The sequence below is a fragment of the Hypomesus transpacificus genome, chromosome 19 (genome assembly GCF_021917145.1).
Source record: "Hypomesus transpacificus isolate Combined female chromosome 19, fHypTra1, whole genome shotgun sequence".
Taxonomy (NCBI): domain Eukaryota; kingdom Metazoa; phylum Chordata; class Actinopteri; order Osmeriformes; family Osmeridae; genus Hypomesus; species Hypomesus transpacificus.
Window position 1 is genome coordinate 14,642,003 of NC_061078.1, and position 15,722 is coordinate 14,657,724.

At 44.2% G+C, this 15,722-nt stretch overlaps 1 protein-coding gene across 3 annotated transcripts in view; it reads right to left on the reverse strand.

Annotated features, from left to right (window-relative positions):
* tcf12 (transcription factor 12) overlaps positions 1–6,686 on the reverse strand; it is a 76,898-nt gene extending 70,212 nt beyond the window's left edge. For 2 of the 3 annotated variants that reach the window (XM_047042782.1, XM_047042787.1), the window contains exons 1-3: positions 6,511–6,686; positions 5,625–5,713; positions 5,419–5,491 (exon numbers count right to left, since the gene is read on the reverse strand). In XM_047042782.1, the coding sequence (XP_046898738.1) occupies positions 5,419–5,491; positions 5,625–5,696 (145 nt within the window). In that variant the 5' untranslated portion in view covers positions 5,697–5,713; positions 6,511–6,686. The remainder of the gene's footprint in view (positions 1–5,418; positions 5,492–5,624; positions 5,714–6,510) is intronic. The other variant, XM_047042784.1, reaches the window with a different exon arrangement.
* Between the last annotated feature and the right edge of the window lie 9,036 nt (positions 6,687–15,722).

Sequence of the window (15,722 nt, forward strand, 5' to 3'; positions counted from 1 at the left end):
AGTATGTTATGTGCAAACGCAGTTGCAACTAAAGCTCTACATAGGGGAGGTTGTCCGAGGCCCTGCTGGGGATTAGGCCCACACAACAATGACTTCAACTCATCAGCATTTACTGTATCTGAAATGGAAATCCTGATAAATGTATCAAGCCTCAGGTCATGCTCAGCCCAACACCACATTACGCTGCCAAACTAGCCACAACACCTGCAAGGGTTGGTGTGTGTGTGTGTTGGTGTGTGTGAGAGAGAGAGAGAGAGAGAGAGAGAGAGAGAGAGAGAGAGAGAGAGAGAGAGAGAGAGAGAGAGAGAGAGAGACAGACAGACAGACAGACAGACAGAGACAGAGACAGAGACAGAGAAAGAGTGGGGGTAATAGGTGGGGGGAGAGAAACAGAAAGAGGGAACGAGAGACTGAAAAAGAGAAAGGGCGAGAGAGACAGAGAGAGAGACAGAGAGAGAGACAGAGAGAGAGAAATGATGAAAGAAAGCAGAGAACAAGCCTGATAGTGATAGAGACAAAGATAACCCACTAAGCAAACACCAACCTTGTGATCTTACAACACAAGAACAACACACAACTGATCTATTTCATATGGTGGATATCTAATAGATAAGATATTTGTCGGTGGTAAACCTCATTCTAATCTTGCTTTCCAACACCCATCCTCTCAGTACATGCATTAACTGACCAGGCAGACTCTCTCATTACTAACCTGCCCATCTTTATATACAAACAAACAGTGGGGGGAGAGGTGTCCACAGACGGCATGTGATCACTGTACTCTGGATGGCAGTACTCGTGGCCGAGTAGCGCTCCCACACAGCCACAAGGACACAAACAAGACCTCTCCTGGCACGCCATGTGTCATTACAGGTGCAGCGTTAAGGCCAAAAATAGTAGTCTTTACAAAAACAGATTTTCTCATGTAATCATCAAACGTATAATGGCCAGGTTTCCCAGATTCGTTAAGACAGCGCTCTTAGAACTTTCCAAAGATGCTCTTAGCGTTAAGAGCTTCTTCACAAATCTGGGAAACCCGGCCAATATCTATTTCCCCTTCGATTGCAGCTGCTTCCTCATAGAAAGCCCAGATCTTCTAGGCTGTCCTATCTCTGTCTACTCCTGAGATTGAGAGTGTGTACTGTTAAACTAGCCCTGAAGGCCCTGTCCGCTGAGCGCCCTCCCCTGGGTACCCCTCCCTGACTGGAGCAGCATCCTGGGCTTCCTGACTCCCACAGCGGGCGTCAGGACGTCAGACAGCCAGGTCGTTACTCATTCCTTCCCGCGAGCCTCCACTCTGCTACTCCCGATCGAAGCCCCTGCGTGTAGGCCCATCGTTGACAACATACGGTAGGCCTGGCTGCACGCAACTGCCACGGGCACTCGGATGACCTCCCCCCCCCCCCCCCCCGTCCCTGACCCCCCCACCTCAGAAACATCCTCAGAGGGTATGGCCAGCAATTAGCGGTCAGGACGGAGGTAGCTAAAGCCGGCCAGCTCTTCCCTTGGGTGAGTCTGGTGAACGTGTGTTCAGCAGACTGCTGCTCTATGCGTTGACCACCAGTGCAACTGCATACATGTTCTACAACTAACCTTACATGTTCCATAACACTGAGAATATGCCCCAAGGTGACTGCCTAAGGAGCAGAATATGAGCAAATACTAATAGTTATGATAACCGCAGGTGCCTTTTCCTTTTATATATCTCATAACCTCGGTCAAAAACTGCACATGTGAAAGAAATACGCCTCTGAACTGAGACATTTCCAGGCAAAAAACTCCACCAGACTGACTGCACAGATGGGCAGGTTTAGAACATCAAACGTCACTGTGAAGGTTTACTGAGCACCACAGCTAACAGCACATCAAAATGTTGAAAAAAAAGCATCTCCTTTAAATCATGACTTCTGAAAATGGCCAGAATTTACATCTAGGCATTGATGTACAAAGTGATTTTTCAATGAAAAATAATGATATCCTATGTGAAGCCTGATAGTAATCTATCTTATTTGCTGTGACAGGAGACATTATTTTGATGCTCTAGTCTCTTGGCAGACAAACAAAAAGATGCAAAAGCCATGCCAAGTAACCTGCCTTCAAAGGACTTCCATTGCTATGGCAACAGCACGATTTTCCGTAACCAAGTCAGGAGGTGACCTGTGATACATAAATGAGAGATGTCCAAATTCTCTCAGAATCCTCCCTCCAGTGGCGGGCCAGTCTGCCAGAGGAGGGTACCCATCTGAAGGCATCACAAGCGCAGTGTGTCCAGTGGTTCACAGAGCAGGCTGCAGGTTATCTAAAAATAAACAGACGCCTCAGGGAGAAAAGGATTCCTTCAGCATCACACTCTGAGGCTTCAAACATGAAATGAGGTTCATTAAGCAAAGGCCTGCAACAAATACTATAAGATCAAATTTGTAAATTATATGGAGAGGATTTTTAATTCTATGTCATTTTGAATTAAATCAAATGTTAGATTTTTGAATCTGAATAGCAATGAGAACTGAAATCAAGCTAAATGCAGAAACAGGCTTTGAAATAAGTGATTCACGTTCCAATTCAAGTTAGTTTTCAATAGAATTACACAAAAGCTACTTTCTGTGACAAATATTGAATCTCTTTGAACTAATCCTTTTTTTTAAAGACATGCTTAAATGGAGGGCCAACTTAGCAGTTGCTTTAAACAAAAAAACTGAAAATAAAAAACAATCCTTTGAAAATGCTTTGAAGATAAGCTGCATTCAAGATGAGTTTTGTCACCTTTAATATCTTTGCACGTTGTGCAATGTGGAGCAGGGGTTGTTTTGTACGTGAAATAATCTTGAAAAAACAAGAGCACAGTACTTTAACTGAACAAAGCAATCCTTGCTAAATAATCACGAATGAAACTTTCATATTCCACTACAGCTTATTAAAAATGAATAAGATATAACACCTTTCTCTCTAATCCATTGGAAATAACAGCTAAAGAATGTGCTTAAAAGTAGATACACAGAGAGCTTGTTAGGGTGTAAGAAAACTGTTGAGTCTTCTAGCACCAAAGGGAAAATGTCTGTCTAGTCTGAAATCAACTCCTTGTATCCACCCCTAGCATTGTGAATGCCAATTCATGACATAACAGAACCTGACATATGAAAATAATACAGTGGAAACTAGCTTGTGGTGAGGTGGAAATTGTACAATTATCTTAAACATCGAGTACAATATCTCAAACTTTCTGTCAGCCTAAAAGAGGAGAAAGGTACTCCATTCAAACATAACTGAATAGTTACAAAATAACCCAATTCTTTGACTGTGGGCCTAATATGCAAAGGCTAGGATTTTTCCTTGGATTTTTAAAATGGCTCAAGACACACTGTGTATACCATAATCAACCAAGGATCCAAACATCATTAAAAATATTACAATTTTGTATGAACTATGAACAAAATATGATATCATCTTCATCTTAGAGCAGAAAGTACTAGACAAACATAATTATAAAAACATAATATCATTGTTGGTGCACAACTATAACCAGACTAGGGTAAGTGGGACCGAGAGGGCAAACCATGATCTGACAACTCCTAATATAGCTCTCCAAATAAAAAAGTGCAATGGTGGGCTCTGAGGGTAGTTGTGTACCTGAGAAGAAGAGCCAGAGGTCTTTATGTGAGCTAGAGAAGCACTAGTGTCTACACATTAGCCTTGTATGCTGTGGTTAAATGTGTGTCAAGAAACACATGAAAAATATGTTTTGTGAAGTGTGGTATAAAACAGGTTAAGTTGGCATTTAACATTATCCTGAAGGACATCATAAACAAAAGCACCCCATTAATGTCTTCTGGTTAATGACATAGGAGAAGACATGACTAAATTACAACTTTTCATTTCTCATTAGCAAAATACATCAGAAACAGACAGTGAAAACACTGTCTCATAAACCTCTCAATTTCTTTTCTATTCCAAAGAGAAAGCCCCATGCTGATGCTGGTCTATTCTGGATGCTACAAGAGTGCATGCTCAACACATCAGGCTTAAATGTGGATGGTCACATGATGTCCATGAATTCCATGCTATATTAAATTATAAAGCCTTCAGCAAAGGTTACTCAGTGCAAATCCCTTCTCTAATTTAACAAATTCCTGAAATAAGCTTTTTAGAATGTTTTTGATTTAAGTTTTACAATGATTATTGCTGGTAAGAGTGCTGGTGGGATTCATATCTAGATGGGGAGATAATTTGGTCATGGGTTATGATCTAGTATTTCAGTTACATACAACCCTACATTTGACACAATATGATATGAATACATTGTGCCTTTGTGATGAAAACTCAATTTGAAGTATTGCCTCTTGTCAAAATGATATTGTCTGTATGCTTTATCATATGAACATTATAAAGCATTAATACCTCTGCATAGCTCCTAATACATGCTTAGGAAATGTCCAATAAACCACCATGAATGTCACACAGATTACTTCAATGACTTGGTAAGCATCATATTCACTAAGATTATAAGCATTACACATCAAGGGAGAGTCACAACCTGACATCATGTTTCCTTTTTGAGTTGCAGAGCGCTCTAAAACATCCGTAACCATCTAAAGTTTGTTCACAAATATCTATTTTTATTTAATTGTCTTGTTGCTTTGATTCAGCTAAAAGTGTGTCCTTCATGTTCCTGATAACTGACAAGTAATGCTTTGTTGCTTTACATAAAACATGTATTGAAGAGACATAATACTTGATTGTTGTCTTTTTCTTGAAACAGATCAGACAATAGATGTTCTCTGAATAAATGTCCTGGGGCATTTCAGCTGAGCAAGGATCCACAGGAAAGCAGGAAACATTGGCATTACTTATCAACACATACCCACCATGTACCTGCCTAAACAACCCTCCCTCGCCTTACAGAATACTGGGTGTACAGGAAATTACTGTCAAATGCAAACAGCGCTACGTGTCTGGCCAACAAGGTTTCGAAACTAAATCACCCTAACCCAAATATCTATTATTACACCAAGAGTACAACATTGTGGTGTGAGGGCTGAAGTTCTGCTTCACAAGGCAGTTATGAAATACAAGCAATTAGCAGTTGGGTTGATAAAACGATTTGAAACGTCTCAAATTAACCATTCTTTATTCCACCTTACTAACAATAGTAATTCTATGATAATTCCAGGTGGAGGTATCATGTTTCAAGCACCAGATGTGCACTATTCACAGGCATTACTTTGAGGCGGGAAATTGATCACATTACACTAGTTTGAAAATCACCTTTTTCTTGGCTATTTCTTAGAAATGAACCTCCTTAAGCAAACTTAATTCTGGGTAAACAAGATGCATTTTACTACAAACATCCAACACTACTTGAAGATGGCAGAAACAAATAAAAAGTCATGATTTAAGTAAGTTTATGGTTTGAAATCCTACCTGACGTACTGAATTGGCTGCTTCCGAGGGTAGTTGGCCTGTTTTTCCCACTGTTTACAGGTGGCGAAAACATCTATAAAACAGGAAAAATGTAGATACTGATCAATAGTGCATACTATTTCATTAACATTTTAAATTAAATATGTCTTACTGGAGGTGCAATAGTACACATACAAACTAGTAGGTGGTATAGACAACAATCATACCGCACTAAAATCCAGTAAGTCACTCAATTCCTTGTCTGTCCCGATAGCGGCAATCCGCTGCTGAGGATTCATCCTTGCGATCTTTAAACCTAAAAAGAAAAAACACTTTGCAGAGCTTTGGATATGACATAGGCTACGAGTTTTGTATTTTACACTAAAATATATAACCTGGAACGCCAGAATTGTCCTGTGAAAGATTTTCAATTACGGTCTAGACTTAGACGCCTATGTCAAAACAGTGACACATGACATTGCAGTTCACCTAGATCACCAAAGCAAAGGTGCAGCAACAAGCACTAGATTGGCCTAATTACAGTGAAACGTTATTAGCCTGATTGTCTTCCATCCTTCAGATGATGTGCCAATAAATAGTTCCTTCTTAAATGAACACGAATAAGAGGCACCCACCCAACGTTGTTTTGATTGTGTAGAGATGACACCTAATTACCGGTAGAAAACTGAGAAAACCTGGCACACTGCAGTTTATCAGATTTGCAACGTCGATTTCAACTGACTACCGAATATCTTAAACAAAACAACTTCCACTCTTCTGTAAGAGAATCTGTAACAAATTAACTTATTTATCTTGTATACCAAAGTCTAGGCTAATGCTATAGGAGCATGCTTTGCTTTATGGGTGCGCGGACTGATGGAGCCATATGCACATGGTTACTGTAGAGAAAGTCTACAGATCTAAATCAATTGGTAAATTATAATTTGTTGTTATATATAAAACACATCATTAGGCTATACGTTGAGATAAATGTATTTCCCAGTTTTTGGCGTAAAATGTCAATCATTCACTCATACACTCTCCAGTCTGTCTTAAATCCAACTTATTTCACCCAGTCCGAAACCTTCTGGCAAACTCACTTATAAATATTACCTTTTTCCGTTTGAAATTCCAACTAGGGCGATCGGGTGTGGCAGTAGTAGCCTCGTTTTCTTTCGAATGCGTCTCAAAGTCAGTGAAATTGCGGTTTGCGCTATATTAGTTCGCAAATATCCTCTATATGTCACTTGCGAGTTTCCCTTAGGCAGACATTTTTGCTTCGCAAAAGCCTCAGCACAACGATGACATTTGGGGTTGTATCCTTCCGCTGAAAACAGTGACACGGTGTCCCCTGCAAACACACCACACGGAGTGGTCGCAGACTTGAAATGACATTCCATTTAAGGATACTTCAAAAGAACATGCATAAGTCTGTCGCGCCGTGAAATTGTGATGTAAACTAATTCCAACTTGAATCTGTGCCCCTTTGATTTAATCACATGTATTTCATTTCAATTAGCTAATTCAGACTTAGTCATGGATATTGGGGGAAATCGTGTTTTACATGCAGAATAGTAGTGTAGAACACAATACAAAACAACAGACTATAATACAATGTCATACCACACCATATTAATGACCATATAAGAACTATTTCAATCTCTATGAATAGACTACGTATGATATAATAATAATAATAATATGCAGCCTATAGAATATATATAAAAAAGTAAAAATGTTGCGGCCAAACAGGTAACAAACTCTTAGATTGCTCTTGTATTTTTGCTGGATGGGATGGGGCACCCCTCCTTGAGTCACCACCTTACCGCGGTGGAGGGGTTTGCGTGTCCTAGTGATCCTGGAAGCTATGTTGTCGGGGGCTTCATGCCCCTGGTAGGGTCACCCAAGGCAAACAGGTTCCAGGTGAAAGACCAGACAAAGAGTGGCTCAAAAAACCAACCATGAAGAAATACAACAATGGTTCCCAGTTGCCCCTGCCCGGAAGCGGGTCACCGGGGCCCCCCCCTGGAGCCAGGCCCGGGGGTGGGGCTCGATGGCGAGCGCCTGGTGGCCGGGCCTTTTCCCATGGGGCCCGGTCGGGCACAGCCCGAAGAGACAACGTGGGACCCTCTTCCAGTGGGCTCACCATCCGCAGGAGGGGTCATGGGGGTCGGGTGCAGTGTGAGACGGGCGGCGGCCGAAGGCGGGGGCCTTGGCGGTCCGATCCTCGGCTGCAAAAGTTAGCTTTAGGGACGTGGAACGTCACCTCGCTGGCGGGAAAGGAGCCTGAGCTGGTGCGCGAGGTAGAGAGTTTCCGGCTAGATATAGTCGGCCTCGCCTCGACGCACAGCGTGGGCTCCGGAACCAGTCTCCTTGAGAGGGGCTGGACTCTCTTCCACTCTGGAGTTGCCCTTGGTGAGAGGCGTCGAGCTGGGGTGGGAATACTGGTTTCCCCTCGGTTCGGCGCCTGTACATTGGGGTTCACCCCGGTGGACGAGAGGGTAGCCTCCCTCCGCCTTCGGGTGGGGGGACGGGTCCTCACTGTCGTTTGTGCTTATGCACCAAACGGCAGCTCAGAGTACCCACCCTTTTTGGAGTCTCTGGGGGGGGTGCTGGAAAGCGCTCCTCCTGGGGATTCTCTCGTCCTCCTGGGGGACTTCAATGCTCATGTGGGCAATGACAGTGAGACCTGGAGGGGCGTGATTGGGAGGAACGGCCCCCCCGATCTGAACCCGAGTGGTGTTTTGTTGTTGGACTTCTGTGCTAGACACGGTTTGTCCATAACGAACACCATGTTCAAGCATAAGGGTGTCCATATGTGCACCTGGCACCAGGACACCCGAGGTCTCAGTTCGATGATCGACTTTGTAGTCGTGTCATCGGACTTGGGGCCGCATGTCTTGGACACTCGGGTGAGGAGAGGGGCGGAGCTGTCAACTGATCACCACCTGGTGGTGAGTTGGCTTCGATGGTGGGGGAGGACGCCGGTCAGGCCTGGCAGGCCCAAACGTAATGTGAGGGTCTGCTGGGAACGTCTGGCGGAACCCTCTGTCAGAAGGAGCTTCAACTCCCACCTCCGGGAGAGCTTCGACCATGTCTCGGGGGGGGCCGGGGACATTGAGTCCGAATGGGCCATGTTCCGGGCCTCCATTGTTGAAGCGGCTGACCGGAGCTGCGGCCGCAGGGCGGTCGGTGCATGTCGCGGCGGTAACCCTCGGACCCGGTGGTGGACTCCGGAGGTGAGGGATGCCGTCAAGCTGAAGAAGGAGGCCTATCGGACTTTATTGGCTGGTAGGGCTCCAGAGGCAGCTGATGTGTACCGGCAGGCCAAGCGGAACGCGGCTTTGGCGGTCGCGGAGGCAAAAACCCGGGCATGGGAGGAGTTCGGCGAGGCCATGGAGAATGACTTCCGAACGGCTTCAAAAAGGTTCTGGACCACCATCCGGCGGCTCAGGAGGGGGAAGCAGTGCTCTGTCAACACTGTATACGGTGGGGATGGTGCGCTGCTGACCTCGACGGGGGACGTCCTGGATCGGTGGAAGGAATACTTCGAAGACCTCCTTAATTCCACCAACACGCTTTCCGACGTGGAGGCAGAGTCTGGGGACATCGGGGGGGGCCCTTCTATCTCTGGGGCTGAGGTCGCCGAGGTGGTTGAAAAGCTCCGCGGTGGCAGGGCCCCTGGGGTGGATGAGGTCCGCCCGGAGTTCCTTAAGGCTCTGGATGTTGTAGGGCTGTCTTGGTTGACACGACTCTGCAACATCGCGTGGACATCGGGGACAGTGCCTCTGGACTGGCAGACCGGGGTGGTGGTTCCCCTCTTTAAAAAGGGGGACCGGAGGGTGTGCTCCAACTTTAGGGGGATCACACTCCTCAGCCTCCCTGGGAAAGTCTATTCAGGGGTCCTGGAGAGGAGGGTCCGTCGGATTGTCGAACCTCGGATTCAGGAGGAGCAATGTGGTTTTCGTCCTGGCCGTGGAACAGTGGACCAGCTTTATACCCTCCGCGGAGTCCTGGAGGGTACATGGGAGTTCGCCCAACCAGTCTACACATGTTTTGTGGATTTGGAAAAGGCGTTCGACCGTGTCCCTCGGGGGCTCATGTGGGGGGTGCTCCGAGAGTACGGGGTACCGGATTTCCTGATCGGGGCTGTCCGGTCCCTGTACGACCGGTGCCAGAGTTTGGTCCGCATTGCCGGTAGTAAGTCGAACTTGTTTCCGGTGAGGGTTGGACTCCGCCAGGGCTGCCCTATGTCACCGATTCTGTTCATTACCTATATGGACAGAATTTCTAGGCGCAGCCAGGGTGTTGAGGGGGTCCGGTTTGGTGACCTCAGGATCGGGTCGCTGCTTTTTGCGGATGATGTGGTCCTGTTGGCTTCATCGGGCCGTGACCTTCAGCTCTCACTGGAGCGGTTCGCAACCGAATGTGAAGCGGCTGGGATGCGAATCAGCACCTCCAAATCTGAGGCCATGGTAATCGACCGGAAAAGGGTGGAGTGCCATCTCCGGGTCGGGGAGGAGATCCTGAACCAATCGGAGGAGTTCAAGTATCTCGGGGTCTTGTTCACGAGTGAGGGAAGAATGGAGCGCGAGGTCGACAGGCGGATCGGTGCGGCGTCCGCAGTGATGCGGGCTCTGCATCGGTCCGTCGTGGTGAAGAAGGAGCTGAGTCGAAAGGCGAAGCTCTCTATTTACCAGTCGATCTACGTTCCTACCCTCACCTATGGTCACGAACTATGGGTAGTGACCGAAAGAACGAGATCGCGAATACAAGCGGCCGAAATGAGCTTTCTCCGTAGGGTGTCCGGGCTCTCCCTTAGAGATAGGGTGAGAAGCTCGGTCATCCGGGAGGGGCTCAGAGTAGAACCGCTGCTCCTCCGCGTCGAGAGGAGCCAGCTGAGGTGGCTCGGGCATCTGATTAGGATGCCTCCTGGACGCCTCCCTGGTGAGGTGTTCCGGGCACGTCCCACTGGGAAGAGGCCCCGGGGAAGACCCAGGACACGCTGGAGGGACTATGTCTCTCAGCTGGCCTGGGAACGCCTTGGGGTCCCCCAGGAAGAGCTGGCGGAAGTGGCCGGGGGGAGGGAAGTCTGGGCCTCCCTGCTTAGGTCGCTGCCCCCGCGACCCGATCCCCGGACAAGCGGCAGATGACGACGGCGACGACGACGGGATGGGGCAGCCCTAATTGAGTCTGGAAAGGGAATGTATTGTAGTAATAGTTGTAAAGGAAGGAGCGTTCACGACATAGTCTTCGTAGCATATAAAAAAAACACAAATGGTTTATAGTGCTAGAATAGTACGTCTGTATCTTAACAGTCATAAAGACAGGTCACAGAAAATTGTTGTCAACTTGGTCTTAGACTGCAGTCGCACAGTCGTTTACCAGCTCAATCAAAATAATACAACACGTCGGAACTACTTTTCCCTCCGCCTAGGCAAGAAGGAAAGAATGAAAGAAAAGTACAGTGGGAATTGTGGAGCATGTAGAATAAAGAGTTCTACTTTAACCATTATTGTGGTAGAATACAGTTTGTGGTGAAGGCTAATATACTCCTTGTTAAGATTATAGGCTTGTCTACAATCAAAGTTAATGCTGTCAAAATGACAGAGCGACAGAGTTATGGGTAGAGGTGGAGCAAAAACAAGATGTTTTTACTATGTTATACTATAGAACATAGATTATTTGTTATTAATTAGACAACGGGAAAGAAGAAAGTAAATAGTCTGAAGAACATGCTTCTGATGATATTGATGATGATGATGATCACAAGACACTTACTAGGCCTATTGTATTTGTCCAAATTGCTAAAACATTTTTTTTTTATCAAAGAATTATGCTATGTAAAGCTGTTATTTCTTATGAAACCTTAAATACACAATTGAATTACACTGAAATTGGGGAATTCAGATAAGCACACATCCATAAAATATTATGAATACAGTACTCTTAGCAATTGTAACAACTGTAGCCTAACTGTTGTTTTAGGTTCGAGGAAAATATGAGAATGCAGAGAAATTGCCATGTTGTCATTTATAAAATCCAGACTGCCACCTGTTGGAGAAACAAACTTACTCCAGCAGGCCATTATGTCCTCACTCACCCTTCCAAATCCTCATAGCCTGCAGCACGCGCTTTACAGTCATATAATGGCTTGTATTTTGGAATTAATTAAAACAGGTATAGTCTAGGCTAAAGACTACTATCTGGCTGAGTTATGAGAGTTGTCTGAGTTATGAGAACATTTACATTTAGTCATTTAGCAGACGCGCTTATCCAGAGCGACTTACAGTAAGTACACTGACATTCTCCCCGAGACAAGAGTGAAGTGCCTTACCCAAGGACACAACATCATTTGGCACGGCCGGGAATCAAACCACAACCTTCTGATTAATTGCCCAACTCCCTAACCACTCAGCCATCTGACCTACCTACGTGATTGTTGCGACTATCAGATTGTTATCTTGCAGCAAACCTACATCAAAAGTAGACTATTTGTTGTTACCTGATCAATGTCCTTATTTAGATCAGCTAATGCACCGTGCCTGTGATGCAGTCGGTGATTAAAACGTCAATAAATACATTTACTTATTTCAAAATGACGTTTTCGTAAAGACGACATTCATTTATTTGATAGGACTTTTATTTTCGAACACCACATTTATTGCGGTGCTGTATTTATTTCCAATCCAACATGCCAACGAGAGGGGCGTGGTTATCTTCAGACCAAAGCAGCTGCACAAGATCGAAAGCAGACAGGGACACCTAGATTCGAGAGATTATGGAAGTCATAAGTAGTGTTTGAGATGGCATGCTGGCCTGAGTAGATCTAATTGATCAGCATGGCTTGTCAGAGGATATCATTGGCGGTGCGCAAACATGTCATGACAATATGTCAAAGGACATGTCAAAAAACATTATATACCAAGTAATAAAATAAGAACATTTACCGCGTTTAAGCGTTAAATGTGTGTGGGAGACTGCCCCTGAGCCCCTGACAACAACCACTTAAATGTGACCTAACATAATATATTGCCATTCGTCATTACTGAGAAAAGCCACTCCTTCAGCGACCTTACTAATGTACGGTGGCCCTGAAGTGCAAATTACACCCCCTAATATGAGTACATCCCCCAAATGAAAACACTCCCCCCGAATACGAGTCAACTTCCCCCAAATCGGATGACTTGTTCACCTCCCCCCAATAAAAAAACACGCTCCCCCAAATGGAAAACGACATTACATTAACTCAAAAACACTTTACATTAACTCTGAACGGAAAGGGTAGGTACTACACTTTAGCGCTGATTGGATGCAGTAGGTTAACTAACAAGAAATATGAAATTGATCGACAGAAGTACAGAATGCAATAGCCAGGCAGAGTTACGTGCACCAGAAACTTTGGTTTTGTGAATCAGTGGCGGTGCGTCAAAACAAATTCTGTCATAGATTTACATAAAAAACATTTCACAAGACGTTGGACGATGGACGTCCCTTCTAATCTGGGACGGCACTAAGGACGTCCATGATGCTCTGAGAGATTTAGCTACTTTTTGGTTGGCTGGATGTTCAAGTAGCTAGCTAGTTAACATGCTTTTTGGTAGTGGATGGGAGGATATAGTAAAAAAACAAAACGACCTCCTCACTATTTTGTTATGTTTGTAACATAACAACATTTTGTATCGTATTGTCTTGCTCTTCTTAAATACATAGTTGTTTAATGGAGTCATTGATTGCTAAACCGATTTTACCTTCCCATACAAAAAATAAGTATACTTCAAGTTTATTTTGTACGTAGCCTATACTTAGTATAAAAAGTATACTATTATCGTGTTACTTAAAGTATACTAGCAGTGTACTTATTTATATACTTTTTTTGTACTTAGTAAATTGAATTGGCCCACTTTATAGGTCATTTAGTACACTTTAAAGTACACTTATAGTGTATTTCAAGGTTTACTTTTGAATACTGCAAAGTAGCCTGTGTAGTGCACTTTCAGTTCATCAAGTATACTTCCTCAAGTACTTCAAAGTATACTTTGGAATACTCTAAAGTAGCCTGTGTAGTATGGAAGCAAATCGTGACCAAAATTCAAATGAAAATGCATTTCCAGAAATGCATTTTCATTTTCAAGAACTGGCTGCAAAATCGTGACCACAATTCAAATTCAAATGCATTTCCAGAAATGCATTTTCATTTTCAGAACGTGGCTGCAAAATCGTGACCACAATTCAAATTCAAATGCATTTCCAGAAATGCATTTTCATTTTAAGAATGTGGCTGCATTATTTGACTCATAAATACAATTAGTAATCAATCATCCTATTTGCATTTGCATTTTCTTCGTCAAGACTGCACATGTTATGCCATAATTACGGTGGCCCTGAAGTGCAAACCACACCCCCTAATATGAGTACATCCCCCAAATGAAAATACTGCCCCCCAATACAAGTCAACTCCCCTCAAAACGGATGACTTGTTCACCTCCCCCCAATACAAAAACCTGCTCCCCCCCAATACGAGTCAACTCCCCCCAAATCGGATGATTTGTTCACCTCCCCCCAATACAAAAACGCGCTCCCCCAAATGGAAAACGACATTACATTAACTCAAAAACACATTACATTAACTCTGAACGGAAAGGGTAGGTAGCCTACTACACTTTAGCGCTGATTGGATGCAGTAGGCTAACTAACAAGAAATAAGAAATTGATCGACAGAAGTACAAAATGCAATAGCCTGGCAGAGTTACGTGCACCAGAACATGTGTTTGGCTATAGAAGAATGTAGCAAATAGTAGGCTACTTAGGCAAAAGTATTTCGAGTTAAATGTAAAAATCGATAGCCAAACAACTATCCTAGTCCACGTTACTCTGTCATTGTGGCATTTCATTCTTCTGTAGTGGACTATTAGTTTTTTCTTCTGAAAAGTCCTGCTTCCTTCAACTGAGTTTTTATCGTGCGCATAGGCTACATATTGTGAAACGTTAACAGCAGATCTAAGATTATTTCATAGGAATTACCCTGATTAAAATAAAGAGTAGTGTAATGACTCTGCATTGTAAACATTAATGTTTCCTCTTTCCTTCCAATTAAAACGATTAAGTTCATGATAATGACAGAGTTACTTGGACTAGTTGTTTGGCTATCAATGTTTACGTTTAATACTGCAATTTATGCTTTTGCATACATAGCCTATGCTACATAGCCTGACGTTGTCATCCTCATAATTCTGGTCAGAATATGAGTCTGAAAACTCTCCGTTGGGCTGTGACTACGGGGCGTGTTTCAACCGAACTCGTAAAACAAATACCTCTTCGCTCAATTGGATAGACCTACAACCAATCAGAGCAACGTAATATGTTGTTTGTTGAAAACGAATTCAACCCAAGCGCTCTTTCGTGACGTTGTTGATTACGTTACTGTTGATCATCTGTCCATCATCGTATAAAGCCCGCCCTGGCAATTTCATTAGTCCGTCCAGATTCTGGTTTTCTGTAGTTGTCCCCAATACGAGACCCTCCAGACCCAACTTCCCGACCAAATTTTTTTGTGGGCGGGGAGAAACTGGGCCAGGCTAAGAAAAGAGAACAACGGAACATAAATATATAGACTAGCTTTGCCAGTTGTTCCGCGTCTTCCATCAGTCTCCGCCGCCCTCCGACTCTGTATCAACTCACTTGGTAACAGTAACTGCCAATTTTGGCAGAGGAGAAGACACAAGTTTATACAAGTTTCATAAGCACTTGCTCCATACTCCAAAATTCGACATACAAATAATTCAGATCTTTCACATTCAAATTCAGATACTTTTGTCAGCTTTCTAGCTCCATAGACATTCAGCCAAGCCCCCACCCCTCGCCCCTCGGCTTGAAGCAACGGCCCCGGTTAGGTTTCCGACTCTTCCGGTCGTTTTTATTCTATTAACTCCATTCAACATTTACAAAACTATCTCCCCCAATAATTTTTGTTTGATTCTCGAACCTGGCTCATACTACTAGCTTTTTCATAGAACAATTTTTCCCGATTTTTGCCAAATTTGAAACCAATCCGAAATGGGTAAACTAGCAATCCATTTATTTGCTTAGTAAATGAAAGTTGCCTGCAAATGTGCTGGCGGATACTAACAGGGCACGAGCACAAAAGTTCACATTGGCCGATAGCCGATTTACATGAGCTCTCGGAGCTAGGGAAAAAAAGAGCCACTGTTTAAAGTTAGACAGGAAGACACGGAAGTAGAAAGATGGCCGCGTCCGGTCTCGCGATCTCGTTTGCCTCACTGCGCCACTGAGCACTTTTCATAGAAATGAATGGGGACGCCATC